The following is an 18,681-nucleotide window of genomic DNA, read 5'->3' on the forward strand; positions in this document are numbered from 1 at the left end:
ACCATCTGCCACTAGCCTTGTTAGCTCATTGTTGGGGATCCCTCTTCTCTCTCCTCTTGGTCCGACTAGTGTGCAGAAAGTAACCAGATCACTTATTCTACAGAGATCCATTAGGGCCAAATCAAAAATAATTTTTAACACTATGCACCTTATATTTGTCTGTTTAATGGGTGATGATATATCCATGCACCTTTTTCTTCCTTTGGCACATTCTTCTTCTCCTTTGACTATTTGAGCTGATTTAACAAGTAAATTTCCCTACTGTGAGATCAATAAAGACAATCCATTAATCAATCAATTATTTGTGAATAGCATTAATTATTTGTGAATTATTTGTGAATATTTCCAAAATACTACTTCCAATTTCCTAAATAGTAATAACTAATACTATTACCTCTAAGATTTCTGCTGTTTTTTCCTTACTTGTTTTTATTTCTTTGTTGTAGTTTTGTGTGTTCTTGTAGAACTATTAAAAAGAATACCTGCTTGTAACAGGGACTTTGCATTAAAGTCGTAGTTCTCTGTGGTTATTTTATATCTGTTATCTATGGTCTCTTAGAGTCAAAAATACCCCTCTTGAGGTCACAGCTTAAACTATACAGGGAGAATTCTTGTAGTTTGGTTAATGATATGAATCTCAATAATAAATTTAGAAATTATTTTAAATTCTTAACATTTGCAAGTGGTTAATTCATATCCAGGTTTGCAGCTGGTTTAAATATCCATTTTTTCTTGCAAACTAAGTTAATAATTTTTAAATGTAACCATTAAAAATAATTTTGTTATGATTTAACTTTGATTAGAATAATAAAACATGAATCATAATCAAAAATATGATTATTATTAACATTCCTAATCAAACATATAATTGAGCAGCAGAAAAGTAATACTTGAGGTCTGCAAAACTCTTTCTGTATCAATGCCATCAGTATAATTTAACCAGCGCTTTGCAAGCTGCAAAAAGACAAGAGCTCTTTTCAAGGAAACAGTTATCTCGAGTAGGCTTTGACATTGTTATATGCTACTTTGACTGCAATTTCTTATGTGCATCCAGTGCCTTTGCCATTTCAACAAGCTATAGACCATTACCCCTTTAGATCTTATAACTTGGGAACTTTAAATCTCAATCTTTCTATCCATCCATCCATCCATCCATCCATCCATCCATCCATCCATCCATCCATCCATCCATCCATCCATCCATCCATCCATCCATCCATCCATCCATCCATCCATCCATCCATCCATCCATCCTGAATGTTTACCAGCTTCTGAAGTCCAAAAATTCAATTATATCAATATGTGTATATGTGAATATGGCTACTTTATTCTTGTGGTGGACTTTAATGTTCATGTGGACAACCCTGAAGACAGAGGTGCAAAAGAACTATAACATACTACACTTAACTTGACTCAACATGTCAAACTGCCAACTCACAAACAAGGATGTACTTTAAACTTGGCTCTTCAGCATGGGTCTAATTTAAGCTAATGTTTTTGTAACAGATGTTGCCCTGTCTGGCCATTTTTCTGTTTCATTTGAAATGATCTTCCCCACTGACTTAATTACCAAAAGAGATGTTATAAGAAAGAATGAAAAGAAAACGTGTTGTCATTGACAGTACAATCGAAAGCTTTACCTGAATTTTTCCCTCTGCCATTTACCCTGGAACAAAACTGTTATATTGTGACAGCTATTTCAGCTATATACCACAGTCCTATGCACTCTTAAACAAAGCCTTTGTATAGCTTTTGACATCAGTAACTACTCTTAAATTTTGACTGAAAAGCATTTTATTTTGTGACTTGTTTAAGCATATATGATCTTCAGCTTCCAAATGTTTCCAAATCCCACTCTAAAGTAGGCAAAGCCCAACCTTTTAAACATTTATAATCTTTATTTTACAAAGTGTGAACTGCAAAATCTAATCTCATGTAAAGGGTAGAAAGAAAGGTTTCTTTTTTTTTCTTACTGATTAATAGGCTGTGTAATTGCCACGCTTTCATATTTACAGCAACAAATAAACTCATTTATGGCTGGTTTTGACATCTAAGTGTTTTTTTTGGGGGGGTTGGATAAATTGTTGATGCTTCACTGTCCTTGCCAGATGGGCAGAAGAATTAAGTGTCCGACAGCAATGTGTTTGCAGAGCTGAACAAACCACTCAGATCATTTTCACACCAATATATTTTTCACTGCTTTCAACACCACCTGTGCTATGTAAGAGATTTTCCGCAGTCTAGGAAAACACCACAGCCCTTAATACAACTGGGTTTGCCCAAGGAATCATTACAGAAAAAAATCTGCCAAACTACTAGAAATACGTTCTGGATGATGAGAAAAAACACAACTTATTCAATGCACAAGTTAATCATGTCTAAACTGTTTTGTTTTTTTAAAGGGTTTGACATAACGTATTCTAAACCTCTAGAGAAAAACATAAGATTTATGGAGTTTTATGATAATCTAAGCTGAAAACAAATCAGTGTATTTAACATTATTTTAAATACCTTTTAGATTGTGTCATCAGTTATATCCATAACTCTTTCCTGAAATTATATTAATAAAGTAATAAATGCTTAATAGAAAAAATTGCTTTGGTTCATAGTAGTTTACAATTCAGTGCAGACATTTTATTTTACAAGGTCAACTCAATCAAAGGCGGTCTTACGTCTGCCATTTCTCTCTGGGATTTGTCTGAGGTTGAAGCTGGCAAGCAGGATATTGGATCAATAGTAGTTGAACATGCCCAATAAAACTGAGGTAATTTATCCTTTACTCAATCCTCATCTACTTCTATTGGCTAATGTTGTGACAGGTCTAAAATTAGACCTCAGGTCACCCACAAGATTTCATAAAATGTTTTTATGCATGGATAATTTATCTTTATTTTACAAAATGTTGTTCTCTTTCTTGATATTTGTCTTTTCATCTGTGCTTCAAAACCCATTATGAATAGACGGTACAGAGTAAAACTGACCTGGTGGATGAAGACTTGGGCTCCTCGAGGACTCATGAGGAGCACGGCCCGTCGTAGGGTGTCCCGGTACCGGTTCAGCTCCTCTGTGTGCATTGTGTTAAAGAGATCGGTAAATACTCGACTGACATTGCGGTCCACCCGCTGCAGGGAGACATCCAGACCAAGCCGAGACGCCTGGTCCATGAAGGTTTGTAGTCCCCGGATATCTGAGGAAAGACCGACATGGTAAGAAACACAAGCAAAAAGTGAAAAACCTCTTCATGCAAGTATTACTTTAGGCCTGGAGCATAAAAATCACAAATCTTTTGAGCACCCTCTGTCTTCAACACTTATACATGCAAACAATTTGTCAAGGCTTTGTTCAAAGTGCTTAAAGGTATTTTTTTTCTTTGGTTGTGATCCAATGTATGACGGAACATGACAATAATTTGTCTCTTTCAGCTTCCCAGGGTTTACAGAATATGAACCTTCAGTCATGTTTTGCAGTCCCCACAGATCTTTGTGCATATGTCGAGTTGCAGTACACAAGAGACCATTCCAAAGAATTCCTGAACTACACAAGTCAAAAGTGATATGAAGTAGAGGGCTTACGGTAAGCAGAGCAATCCCAGCAGTCACAGAGGGAAATGCCTGCCCAGCTTGTGCCAAGTCATGCTGCATTGTTAATGAGAGCTTAGAAAGGCCTTACTTTTTGCATCCACTAAAGAGTGCGTGCATAATAATAATTCACAGAAGACTTTAGATCTTAAAACAGAGCTTTGAGAAGAGAAAAACATAAACTTGAAGCAAACAAACCATATGTGCAGAATCCAAGTTCATGAATGAACTGCTACTGCTTCACAGAGCACATAGTAAATGAACCATTTCTGAGTGGAAGCCTATAAAACAATAGTAAAAGCTCCAGAATCCTATCTTTCTTACTAGAGAAGAAACATATTACTGATTTGTAATTATTTTTGTGTGTGTTTTTTGTTAGTACCTTTGACAAACAAAAAAGAGCAACGTGATAAAGAGCCATCTGAAATAAATCATAAGAATTAGCTGCATTGTTTGATTTTTCTAACAATTGATATATTTCCCTTTATCTTTCAGATAACAAAAACACTAACAGTTGCTGTTCGGTTCTCCTCAGATTACAAATGCTCAAAGAAAAGAACAAAATGTGAAATTAAATCATTCATCATTTTGAAGTGTCAAACTCCTCCAGCAACATTCTTTGAAAACTAAGAAATGCATACACACACAATACTGACAATAGCCTAAATTGAAATTGTACACAAAGATGATGTGCTTTGAATAAGAAAAGAAAAATAAGCCCTACCACAGAGTGATGCTGCTTTTGTTTGGCTCCATATCCATTGTGTATTCAGTATTTCCATTCAGTAAAGTTCTACCCCCCTTGTCATTTCAAATATTGACCTTTAAAATAATTTTCTGGTTGACTTCAACATTTACGTCACGTAAAATGGGGATGCTCACAAAAAAATTCACTTGCCTTTATTCTACTCTTTGTCACCATTGAGCGATCACTTTCATTAGAGAGGAACAAACACAGTCCTCTTCAAAAATTAATTTTTTAGTTTTTTCTTAATCAACACCGACATCACTAAGATCTCTGATGGCAGTGCAGGAGCAATCTATGAGATATATCTATAGATGCAGGTGAGTAAAACTGGCAGGTATGTTAAACTTTAAGATCAGGGACTCAGCACACCCTCATCTCCAGTCCATTTTACTACTGGCCACTCCCTGACTAACAGAGTGGTTAATGTTCTCCTTCAAAAGTGATCAACTTGATCAGCTGATAATAACTACTTGTAGCTCACCTTGCTGAAACAGTGTCCGTGATGGTAGACTTCTGAAGAAGACTGCCTCAACTCCCCATTCTCAACAGAACAGTGTCTACTAAGCTTTCTGAGAACTTCAGATTGAATGTCAATAATATGCTCATTCGCACCGATACAAAAAAGTTTTCCATCATAATTTTGATAGTTACTAGTTAATATCAAATCAGATCAGCTGACATTAAAATAACACCAAATGTTTGGAGGTAAGCTCTTACTTTGCCCTGATTTCCTGCCAAACTCAGATGATTAAGCCACAAACAAGAAGTGACAGGCAACTGTGCAATTGTACTCTCCCTCAGCGTGAACCATCTGTGTTATAGAAAGCCTTGGGGCGAATAATAAAATAACCACAAAACTAAGAGTAAACCGCAGTACAGTTAGCTAATTACTGACTGTTTGTTCTGAAGGCTTTGAGATATGAATTGACTTTAAGTTTATAATGGAAAAATACTAATGTTTAATTATTTTGCAATCTTTAATGTTAATAGGATGAAAGATGACTTGATACAATGTGACACGTATATTCCCTACATGCTGAATAATCAAGTTCTTTCAGTTACTGTGGATTACCAACTCTAACAATTCATTCATTTTGCTTTATGTGGAAAGCTTAAGAAATTATTCTTTTTTGTTAGAGTCTGTCATACCAATGAAAACACAGGCTTATTTCAATATTGATTCTTGCTTTTTAAAGTAGTACAACAATTTATGGGGAATTGTAGTAGTTAAATCTTAAAAAATTAAGATTACACCCTAAAATCTTCAAATAAACAAAAAAATAAATAAATAAAAAAGGAACAGTAATGGTTTTATGATACTAAAGGGACTAAAATATAAATATATATATCTATATTGATATATCTATATATATATATATATATATATATATATATATATATATATATATATATATATATATATATATATATATGAAGTCATATAATTAATAAAATATATTAAGTAACTTTATGCCCCACTCGGCTTTGGACAAAAAACTCAACAGTAGTACTTGAGTAAAAGTCAAACCTTACTCAACGACAAGTAAAAGTTTGGTCAAATATTTATTGACATTAAAGTATTGTACTCACTTTTTGAAATCACTTAAGTTATCAAAAGTGAAAGTTAAATATTCTATTATCAGTACATTTCTGTATAATTGTCATAATGATTTTAAGAACCTACGTGATGTATTGATGAATGGAAGGATTTAGCAACAAATTCTACACCATCTCTAAAAAACTTCAGTATAAAAATTCCTCAAAAAAAACAAGGACAGCAATGTTGATTATTATTTGCTTTTTAAAAGCAAACCAAAAAGAAGAATTGTAGTCACAAGGGCTGGTGTCTTGCATGTTGAAATTGCATTTCAAGGCAGAAAAACAAAACAAAAGGTGAGCCAAAAGAAGCAGGTAACTAGCAACTTCCTCAAAATGTAGTAAATATTTGACTTTGTAATTTAGTGGAGTAAGAGTTACAGAGTAAGAGATAGACCATTTTGGATAAACATATCAAGAAATAATGTTACTTGTAAAGACAAGGCAACACTCCTTCCTCTAGATTAAATCCTGCATTAAAGAACCAATAAATATGCCAGATCAGATAAGAGTCATCTGTTTTGTTGCCTCACCAAAACTCCAAGCTTACTTATCTCTGCAGTTCAAGAGGAGCTCAGACTACTTGGTCACAACTCATTCGCTGACAGATCCAACCCCCTCAAGTTACACAGGCAAGGTCTAAGCGCAAAGGCTAATGTTAACACAGCATAAATCAAAGCAAGCCAATAACAGGGTGACTAGATGTCCTGATTTGTGTGAGACTATGCAACATTTTTCACTTCTGTCCTCTTGTCCAACAAATTCAAACAATATCCGACATTTACATTTCTAATTCTGAAAGTCAAAACAAAATTCAGCAAGCACTTTTCTTAGATGTGAAGAGAACAGAGGAACACAGCACATGACCAACCTGTGGACGATACTCTTAGAGTAAAACAGGACTATGTTTAAAGAAAAAAAATGCAGTCACAACAACTGTGGTGAGTTTGTAACTGGAGGAGGTCAGAAAGCTATTTGGGGAGTTTACCAAAGATATTTTTTTAAATTAACAGGAAGGACAGAGCGCTGTAGAAGTTAGTCACACAACAACTCACAGCTGTTAAAACTTAATAAATCCTTTATTGTTCCTCATAAGCATCCTTGTCCCAAATTTGTTTTTGTTTAGTTTTTAAGATCTTGTCACCCTAATATGTAATGTTTTTTGTCTTCTGGTTTGCTATGTTTTATATTCCTCTCCATTACTTTTGTGTCAATAGTTCAAAATTAGCAGACAAAAGGAAATTATGTTCTATTCTGACCCCTAGAGAAAGATGAAACCTGTAAGGCAGAAGCTGAGACAGAGCTGACAGTGAGGTGTCAGAAGGCTGAGAGAGTCACAGAAAGAGAGCTAGTGAACTTAGGAGTGATTGACACTAACACCACAAAGCAGAAACAAGAGAAAAATGAAGACCGTAATAATAAAGAAGAGCCTGGAGACATGCAAGCAGAGTTTAAGACTCAGACATGTGCTTCCCCAAGCACTACATCATCATCTTCGTGCTTAGATTGTGTGTTTGTGTGTGTGAGGAAGAGCAGCTTTAGGAAATGTGCACTTTGATACATTTCTTCTGAGTGTCTGTGTCTTCATAGAATATAAAAGTATTAACATGATTTCTTTCCTCTTGGCTTGACTATCTAAAAAATTGAGACTCTTAATATTTTAACGAAAGCAGACATTTCAGTTCTCTTTAAGGTATAGTGGAAGATTTTCATGAATTTCTGAAAAGACTCACCCTCTCCACTTGGTGGAAATGCACATGCACAAGCCTGCACCCGCTTCTGAGAGGCAACGCATATTGAACGCGTGTGAGAACATGCAAGAGCCCATCTCTATTTGTGCATGTTGTTTAAAAGTTGCTGTTTGCACCGCTCATAAAAGCTTTGCCATTTTTCGACTATGTCAGACTCACCACCAGTGAGTGAAAATGGGGATGAGCTCGTAGGATGGCCTTACGTAAACATATCACCAGAATGATTGACAATTAGGAGGACCACTTATTTTGATGATCCAACCGGAAAATGAACATCCTCCACTATAGCTTTAGCAGTCCACAATCACCATCTGGAAGCAACGGTTGAAAGAAAGCACATATAAATTGTGTGTGTTTATTTTTTTTAGTACACTGTAGGGCCCATTTTCTGGAGAAAAAAAAAGCATGTTTTGGCTCCTGATGGCTGGACCCAATGAGGGATATTGCTGTTTTATGGTGAGGGGTCACGTTTAGGATTAAGGGTTAGGTATGGTTAGGTTAGGTTGGTTAGGTTAAGTGTAAGGATCAAAGTTAGGCTGTAAAGATTAACAGAGGTCAGGGGAAAGGCACCACAAAGATAGTTAGACAGGTTTGTGTTGCCATAAGGTTCCGCTTAGTAGTTATTTAAGAAACTTTATTGAAAAAGATTCAAGGAATAAGATAAGAGAACAGAGAGTCCTTCAAAACAATGCCGCTTGTGTCAGTTCGTTATTAGTTCAATTGGTTTAATAAAACAAACCTTGGAAAATAAGCTAAATGGCCCATAATTCCAGTTCCTTCAGAAACAAATCACAGAATGTTAGGAATTTATTATCTAAATTGTTATTGATCTCTGATTAATCACAAATTAAATGTAAATTTACCTCTTGGATTTGCATCGTGTTTAAACAAGTTTAAACAAGAGTGAAATTTAAATTGACCTTATTCATAACTTATCAACATAAACCATGCTTTCCAAACATAACATTCATGACAAACTGTAAAGTGATTTTATTGATAGTTTTCAACCACTTCAATGTTCGGATGTGTACTTAGTAGGTAAAAAGTTAAGTTTTACTAAAATTAGTCCGATTCCAGAGAGCAACCGAAACTTATCGGACTAAGTTTTGGTTGCTCTCTGGAAGTCACCTAGTTACCACTCAAAGCTGTGTATCCTGTGAAACGGCAGGGATTGAATAAAAAACGAAAATATAGGACTAATTTTACAGCAGAATATATTAAAGTATATCCACGTATATACTGCTTTGACAAAACCCTTAGCCCCAGCCAGACACCCACATGCCCTAGTCAAGTTAGTCTATAACCAGCACTGTATGAGGCAATACCAATATGTTCAAACTGCTGCTTGACTCCAGAAAAAAGACAATCTATTTGTGGTATTTTCGTTCGGCAATTAGTTTGACAAATAGCATTATGATTCCGTTTTGCAACAGCTTTTGGCCAGCAGGCTTACTTTCAAAGTTAAAAAGCAATACACTATCCAGAGACTTTTGCAACCAAGTAGGATTTTTTACTTCAGAGGTTATCCTTTTATGATAAACCGCTCTTGGACTTTATTATAAATGTTGGTATGCAGCCCTGAGTCTTTGACAGGCATGCAGAAAAAAGATGAGTGTGGAATTGAAAGTCTGATTTCTCATGTGTATACAAGTGTCATTCTGAAATACTGCCACTGAGAATCTTCAACTTTAAAGCTCACCCCTTTTCTTTTAGATCTCACATCAGCATCTAGTTACCATTTATACATATATAATTTTATTTATTTTTGTATCCCCAAAGAAATACATCAGTTTTTGAAATTTGAACAAAAAAATTAATAAAAAAATATGATGATACCCCAAACTTGGCTTTGAGGGCTCCATGGTGAGAGTAAAGCAACGTATAACAAAATAAGAAAAGATTTACATCAAACAGTTACAACAGTCGCAGGTATTCTTGCAACAACAGCATCTGTTAAATTATTTTCATCATTGATTTTGATGCGTATCTGAAATCTAGCAGGTACAAAAACTGATCAGAACACTCAGAGTGGACAACTTACTTCTTCAGCTTTAATTGCTCATTAATACGATTCATGTCATTAAACCTTTTTTTTAATTAAGTATAGTTTGTTCTATAAACAGATGAAGCTCAAAATATATCTTACTTCATGGAAATGAGATTCATTAATCATATCCACATGGCAGCCAATCTTTTAATCAGGATTTCTGCTTACTGTAAAGCATTCACCCAGAAAGCCTGTATCTGATATACCTTATGACCACAGATATTAGCAACAAGAAATAGATTTAGATATGTTAGTCCTAAAAAAATATGCAATTTTCTCAGGTTGTGGGCCCAAACAGCATACACATGCAGGCTATACAGCAGAAAAGAGTTTAGCAAAAGAAAGTAATGAGAGAAATCTTTAACACAGTGCACCAACTTAAGAAATAAATACTAAATGAATCATCCCATAATACTGTTACAGTAACCTATTCAGTTATTTGGGATAAAGGGATATTTACACTAGAAAAATCAATGGGTCTTTTGCAGGAAGCGTTCATACAAACAAATTCATTCCTACTTTAAATCGTTCTTACAAGTAATTTTGGAGAAAATGTTGCATTCACATTTTCTCTCCTATTTCTATTATTCTCTTATGTACAATAAAATTTAATGAGTACCCCAGAATTGATGTAGGAGTCTTGCACTTCAGTCAATTGTTATCAAAAACCTCTTCCATTTACAGTGAGAAAAATAAATCATGAAGGGTTCTGAAATTGTAATCGTAGGTGCATATCCCTTGTGTGAGACATAATCTAAATATAATAATAATCCAGAAATTACAATATATAATTTTATAACTATTCATTTGTAAGATAAAGCTGGAAATAAGTATTGGAACCAATGAGAAAATCAATTTTAATACTTGGTCCAGTAGCCTTTGTTTGCAATTAAAGCAAACGTCAAACGTTCCCTGTAGTTTTACACCAGGTCTGCTCATACTGCAGGAGAGATTGTGGCCCACTCCTCCACACAGATCTTCTCTAGATTAGTCAGGTTTCTGGGCTGTTGCTGAGAAACATGGAGTTTGAACTCCCTCCAAATATTCTCTATTGGGTTTAGGTCTGGAGACTGGCTAGGCCATATCAGAACCTTGATATGCTTCTTCCAGAGCCACTCGTTGGTTATCCTGGCTGTATGCTTCAGGCTTACATTTAAAGAACATTTCAGATGAAAGGGAATATAATAAACATTTGCTAATAGGATTAATTTAGCTAAAGTTGGCAATTTCATCATAGCAGGAGATTAGATATCACCTATTCCTATTAATGCTATTTCAAATGCTAGAAAAAGTGGAAGATGTTTAGTCTCCATGTGTGATCTCTTTTTGAGTGTTAAGCACAGTTTTTGGGGGCATATTTGTGAAATGAATTAATAGTGCAGACCTTTTAAATAACGGGCATTTTCCAGCTTGACATTCTGTGTATAATCAAGTGTTTTCAATTAAACGGGTTCGACCCAATTCAAGTTTCATGTCACTGATGTAAAGGTCTGATATAGGTCATTGTCTCAGAATTTTTTCAAGTGGGGTTTAAAATACTGCAATTCACGACTGAAATCTGATTCGGGTCCAAGTCATTTGACTCGAATCCCCACCTCTTATATCTTTGATTCCTTAAATGTGCCATCTTTATAGTATTTGTAGTCTTATAATTAATTATTCCAGACAGGAAAACCATTGACATAAAATCAAAAGATTAATTAAATTGATTTATTTAATCAGCTGCTTAACAGGAAATTGGTGGAGTTGGAAGGGAGGAATGACATAAAGCAAAATTCTTCAGGTTATGAGTCAAATGAGGAAGGCTGCTCTTTAAATAACCAAATATCTCTACCTGAGCCTGCAGTAGTTTTGTTTCCATTCAAACTGAAATGTGAATTTTATGCAAACTTATACAAGTTTGAAAAAAAAAAGGAAATTTCAATTTCAATTTGGTTTGAAGCTGATTAACCAAGCACTGCAAAATATCATACGTCATTGTCCACATTATGTTATCATGCATGGCTGTAGTAAACAGGACCTAGAGCCTGCTGTCTAGCACAGAGCACAGATCGGTATTCAGCAAAGTTTTAATGAATGTGTTGCTATCAGGGAAGTTTTTTACATTAACATGTAAGTGATGGTGATTCTAATATTGGAACATTAGTGAAGACAACCACCGCAAAAACTGCTGATCAGTCATGTGAGGTAAAAGTTTGCTACATTAGTGCTGATATGTAAAACATATTTTCATCTCCTGCTTTGAGCATAAACCTTTTTTTTTGCAAAAGCAAAAACTATCTCAAGTGAGAGTAAAAACGTTTTTGCATAATTAAGGAAGTTCTTTTCAAGTTTGCTTTTAAATATAGCTTTTCTGAAGAAATGCTTCAAAATGTGAATTAGAAAACATTGATGGAAACACACCTACTGCAACCTGGCTGCAGACTGATATTTCTTCTCTTAACCTGTCTCTAGCAAAAAACAAAAACAAAAAAAATTCTTAATAGCCATATCCTTTGTTTCATCGTCAAAATATGTTAAATATGCAGCTGCAAATCTTTTTTTGTATAGCTCTTTTTGAAATATATAGTGCATTGACAAAAGGATTTCAGACAAAAACACACACATTTCCCTCTAAAGAGGTGTTCAATATAAAGCTGATACAAAATGCCCCTCAATTTCTATTCCAAAAACTTATTCTAAAAAAAAGTGTACAATAGATATTTAAAAACTTAAATCAACCTCTTAAATTTTAAGTTTTTCAATAATTCAACATAAAACTGTTATAAAAAATATAAATACCACATTACAGAAGGACATCTACCATAAAAACCAGCCTAGTTTCAATTTTTAAAAGAGTAGGTTTATAGTTCAAGCAAAGTCAAAGGACAGGAAATTTTATCTCTCAAAGGCAGAAGTCATCTAGTACGAGAAAAAAAAAAAAAACAAACAAAAGAAAATTATATAGTCCTACAAAAAAGTCTAATTTTAGTATTAGTTTTTTCCTTTCAATTTAATAGATCAACAACCTTTATTAACAAGGACATATTATTTATGAGCAATACATATTCAAACAGTTGGATAACTTAAATAGGTTTGGCTAAAAAAATAACAACAAAAAACACTGATGACAGATTTTTACACTGACCCACATCATAATCCATATTCTTGATTTCCACATTGCCTTTAGGAGACTTACTACATTCTCAGTTTGAAATACCCTTTATGTTTGTTTAATCTCAGTGTCTGGCTGTTATAATAAATGCATGTTTTACATCAGGAACCACCTCCTACTTGGGACTAAAAGCAGCTTAATCAATCTTAAACCTATTACCAGCCTAATTCTCTCCTCCGCTAAGAAATAGGCAGTCACCACAGGGAGGACAGAGACAGATGTTATGCAGCTGCTCTACAGGCATTGTCTAGCAAAGAGTTACTTGACCAACTTGCCAAGAAGCCTGCTGATATTCAAGAAAATTAAGCTGTGTTTCAGATTTATTATGGTTGTCATTTGATGTATTTTTGTTCATTTTGGTGTAATAAAAATGCAATGCAATTTTATCTATTGCTTTTATTGTTTTCACAAACACCACATAAAATCAATTGCTAGCTTATTTTATTATTATCTGTTGATAAGTATACAGCATAAAAAAGACCTTAACCAAATCCCTGTATTTGTGTGAACCCTATTGGTCCTGTGCAGGACCTCTTGGACTCAATAACCTGGATTTTTACAATAGATCGTTTTCTTTTAGTGAATCATGTATTTTGTTGTCACTCTTCTTGCTGAAAATTATTCAGTAGAGAAAACTTCAATTAAAAACAGTTTGATCAGGACACCTTTTGCAATACGACAACACAATCTTCCATGACATTTCACAAGGTTGGAGATAACAGAGGCAGGGATCGTTAACCATTTCTGTCTGGGCAATATCTCAAAAATGTCCAGAATTAATTTATTATGCTTCTCCTCTTGCTAAGACTATATTTTTTCCAAAGAAGTGCACAATCACATAACCTGTATGTTTAAGGAATTTCACTACTACAATACACCTGAGCTAAACACATAGGTGTTTAACAGGCTTCTATAAGATTTAACTGAATCCTAAGGAGGTAATTAAAATAATTTTAATTGCATTTAATTGAAAATGTCTCATTAATAATAGAAAAAACTTACTGAAATTAAATAATAACATAATTTAGGTAGCCTTTATGTGCTGTAGTTTTCATACAATGAGCATTAGAAAATTCTCCATCCCCTTTACCTACCTACCTACTGTGCAGTGTCAAGGTGAATATCATTTCTACCCTAGTAGCCAGTGGCTAAAATAAACAATCCCCTGTGTCATGTCATATTCTGTACAACAGGGAAACATGGATGGATGAATTACCATTTAGTAATTTATAGATACTTGGATTGCATTTTCAAAGGAGTTTAAGAGACATTAATTTTTAGTGTTTGTTAGTGATGGAAATATTGTACCACTTCTGAACTTGATTTAAAATATATATTTTTTGTTTGTTTGTTTTGTTTTTTTAGTATTGTGGGAAATCTAACGCAATGACAACATGTACAGAAACAAAAGATTGGATTTTATTACATTTTAGTGGGAGATTTCCTGTCCAATTAAGATTATTTTGCAATTTTTTCTAACATTTTTTTAAACATGAGTTCCAATAAAAGTGTTCTGCACAATTGATCTACATGAAAATCAGTCCTAGGCTCATAATCTGTAAGTGGTGACTCAATTTAAAAACTTTTCTCTTTTACGGTTCTATTGCTAAGGATGATTAATTTAAATATTCAAAAAACCAATACGGCACTAAAATTAGGAAACAATTTTAAGCTAATACCTAGCTTGCAATATAAATGTTATGGCACACTGTTCAAACACTGTGACTATGTTTGATTAAAGAAGGAACAGTAAAGAAAGTAGATCTGGCATTTATGGATTCTCTCACCATCTGGAGCTGGATTCAAATCCCAATATGATTGGATTTAAAAAGATGCGGCACACTGGAGATGATCTGATTTGTCATAACAAATTTGATGGTATTGAACAAGCGGTAACACACACTGGTTTTTGCACCTATTGGCAGATGGTGGTAGACGCATAACAAAGATGTCTATGAATGTTTGAGGACAGACGCAGAAATATATGCCCTGCTATCAAAAACAACATGGACAGCAAATCAATATACTAAGACTAGAGTACATGCATTGCTTAGACATACCGACACAATCCCTTTTGAAAGGTTTAATTTAGGGGTCACCAACCTTTAATCCTCAGTAGGCTACTGTTACACTATGGAAGATTGTGCATAATGATATAAAACAAATAACTCTTGCACTCTGAAAGTTGAAACATATTTTAAAAATTACAATGTTGAAAACTTTTATAATATGACCTTTTTTGAATTTTTATCAGATCATATCACTTATCATATGACATTTTTTTTTTTTTTTTGTAGAGAGCCTTTTAGTCATGCAGGTGTTTAAAGTGCTCTGTGAATACAGCTAGTATGTTACATTATGGTATGGGGGATGATACAATGGTTTGTAAGCTTATGAAAACCGAATCAGGACATCTGGCTGTAGCTGATGGCCATTCAATTCAATATGATATCAGTAGTACAGTAGTAGCCATTCAAAATTTCAGCCACTTCCCTTGATGGGCCCTTGGCTGGTCCCCTACAATTCCTTTTTAAACATCAATACTTGTACTAAAATATTCTGTCATGATTTATGAACATTAAGATCTAAAGAGAAGCATCATCTCCAGGTCAGACCCTGTAATTCAGTGAAAAGGTGGAGTCAGAGTAAAAAAAATATGCAAGAAGGGGTCAACCTAGTGGCTTGAAGTTGGAAGTTGGGATTTCCATTCGGCTGGCATTTGACTGGGAAGAGCCATTTTCAATGGCTGCTAATGTACATCAGCAACTGCACACAAAATCTTTATATCATTCCTATGTTCCCAGAATAAAGATCTCATTACAGTGAACACAACCTTTTTAATTACATATCCATCAGTTAGTTTTTTACACTAAGTCAGAATGTATGCATAAATTATGCCTTAGTTTATGTGATGGGTTTTATTCGCAAAGATTGTTGTTTCCATAGCGCTCTCTCCATGGTTTTTATCTTCACTTTACTAAGCAGGCTTCCCCTCAGAAAAGTTGCCTCTAGTTGTCTTACAGATGCAAGGCTTGCCGCACATATCAGACTCACACACTTATTGTTCACACTTGTGAGACAAAAATCTAATTGCCACTGCATGGAAAAAAAAAATGTTTTGCCTTATTCTTACTTGATTTAACTGTGCTGCTGTCATTCTTGTTTACTATTGTCTGCACCTAACACTGCACACAAGTGAGGAAGAGTTGCCTCCTCCTCAAACCCCCCTCATATTCATCTAATCACAAGCAGCAATGGCAGAAACGTTAAATTGACCAACTAATGACAATAATATGCAATCCCTGTAGTGGGCAGGAAATCTGGAGACAGGCGGCTTCCAATTGGCTGAATCTTATAAAGTTTTCTTTAACTGACGAATCAGATTTCTGTTTAAATATTACTGGCCCTTTGGAGTGCTAGGGACTCGAGAGCTACTGATAGCTCAACAGCGACAGGTTGGAGACACCTGGTCTAATTTATTATGATACAAGTTAGGTATTACTAGTTTCTCTTACAGGTTATGCCAGAAGCTTGCCAATGTGTCAACAGTTTAGCATTTTTTTAAGTAAAAATAAAAGGACTCTGCCAGCCACTGAATTGCTTATGTGTGTATAAAAGGATATGGGGAGTTGGGATGCTACCACCAGCAGACAAAAGTGTGAGCTCTATTGCAGAATTAATAAGACAAGCCATAAGGCCACGCTAAGCTAAGTTGTAAGTAAAATGGAAACTGGAGAAAGACTAAAAAACATAATTAACCTATAAACCTCAAAGTAAAAGTTAAACTTTGGATTTTGAGTTTGGGTAAAAGTTAATGTTCAGCCTGTGGTGTGTCGCTACAGATCAGTGTGGTGTTTTTGACATCGGCAGCAGATAGCAAAAGTGTCATGACCAGTTTTTGTTAAAAAGAGATAATAATCTTATAACCCGTCTTTTAACAAACTCATAAGGTGAGAAAGAAAACAAAAAAAGAAGTAAAAAACTTGAAAATATTATTGTTTGATCAAATGAGGCTGTTGCTCACACTGATTTTGAACAGAATTTACTCTGAGTAACAAACAGCCCCCCATGTTTTTGTTTTTTTTCTAAGCCAAGAGTACTTCTGCCTGCTGTGGCTAAGACATCAACTGCTCATTAGTACATCATTAAACAAAATGTTACTTAAACAGCTTTCAGCAAGATTATGATGTTCATACAAATATTTACATGGTCAATTAAAACCCATTCTACAGTTTGAGTGCAGAGGCACTTGCAAGGGAACTGTGAGTGTCTGCAATCAAGTGAGTATTTACATTACCAGACTTGTTTGAAATTGGGTGATGGCTCTTTTAGTTCAAAGTTGCATGATAAATGTCAAACATTCAGCATATGACCATCCACAGTATTAGGGAAGTACCCACACCTCCCATTTCAACCCCATAGACTGGCCTCTGATACTGCTTGCTTAGAGTGTACGTTAAGCTGTTCCATCAAAATACATACAGTAAGACTTGGTGTGCATAGAGGCCGCAGGTATAGCTGGCAGCAGGTTGTGATCATAGTTTGCTAGTGCTTTGATGGAGCAGTTTTGAACAGCGATTTGTAGTTATAATTAGGACAACCCCACTAGCTACAGTTAAAAGGGTGCGCTTTTTCTAATTTTGATATGACTGATGTGACCACCAGGTGTGTCTACAATCAGGATTAGGTGCACCACTGAAGGTGAATCAACAGACAATTTTAAGACACGCATAGGCATTTTAATACCTTATGCTTTAAACTACAGTAGTGCAATAAAAAAAGTTCCTGTGGGGAAAAAAAAACATAACTAATTGGTTAAATCATACATCAAAATTTGATTTTGATGTGTGATTTCCATGAGATTTACCTATTAACATCATTAACTGAGTGATACAATAAATATTTTAAAACATATAGGGGGAAAACAAGGGTGTAAAAAAGCAGGAGACAGAATGTCCTTAACTCAGTAGAATATCTATAATTTAAGTGGGTGAGGGCCCACCTTATAAAAATAATGATAACATTATTTATAAAGGGCTTTTAATCAAAGTTCCGTGCATGCAGGTAAAACAGACAAAAGAATATAACCAGATAAATGAAAAACCTCTCAAAGCACGTTAAATCAGCTAACAAAACATAAAGAGAAAACAAGAGGTCTTTGTGTCACGGTGTGAGGCAGTAAAAGGGTTAGATTTGATGAAAAGACTGATAGAAGCAATTAAAGAGCAGCACTGAGAAACAAAAATAAAATACAATTAGGTGAAAAAAAGACTGAAGAGGTTCAGCTTTCAAAAACAATTATGAGCTTAAAAACAACATACATCCAAAAGCTATGACGTAATCATCTAGCTCATTGATCTACAGTAGTAACCATTCAAAATTTCCCATCTTTCATTGGCTTGTCTTCGGCTAGTCCCCTACAATTCCTTTTTAAACATCAATCTTTGTACTAAAATATTTTTTCTGTCATGATTTGTTAACATTTAGATCTAAAGAGAAGTATCTTCTCCCACTCTGTAATTCGTCGAAAGGGTGGAGCTAGAGCAAAAAAATATGCACGCCCAGGAGAAGGAGGGGGTCACTCCAGTGGCTGGAAGTTGGAGGGGATTTTACTGAGAGTTGCAGGTAAGTTGGCTGCAATTCGGCTTGTGTATGACTTGGAAGGGCCATTTTGAATGACTGCTACTGTAGTAGTATGGGCTCTTGAATTCCACTACAGAAATAAAGCAATAACACATTTCTTTTATAAAGTGCTTGAAGATCTAAAAATACTTCAGTAAGGCGAAAACCAACCACTTTGGTTGTTG

The 18,681-nt window shown here is 34.8% G+C and overlaps 1 protein-coding gene across 1 annotated transcript in view; it reads right to left on the bottom strand.

The window, feature by feature from the left end:
- LOC119776387 (glutamate receptor ionotropic, delta-1-like) overlaps nucleotides 1–18,681 on the bottom strand; it is a gene marked incomplete at its 3' end in the record, with an annotated part of 113,750 nt that overhangs the window by 80,496 nt on the left and 14,573 nt on the right. Inside the window, exon 2 of the mRNA XM_038274781.1 lies at nucleotides 2,982–3,187. Within this exon, the coding sequence (XP_038130709.1) occupies nucleotides 2,982–3,187 (206 nt within the window). The remainder of the gene's footprint in view (nucleotides 1–2,981; nucleotides 3,188–18,681) is intronic.

This window comes from Cyprinodon tularosa, unplaced genomic scaffold (assembly GCF_016077235.1).
Source record: "Cyprinodon tularosa strain WSP-4 unplaced genomic scaffold, ASM1607723v1 ctg1205, whole genome shotgun sequence".
NCBI lineage: Eukaryota > Metazoa > Chordata > Actinopteri > Cyprinodontiformes > Cyprinodontidae > Cyprinodon > Cyprinodon tularosa.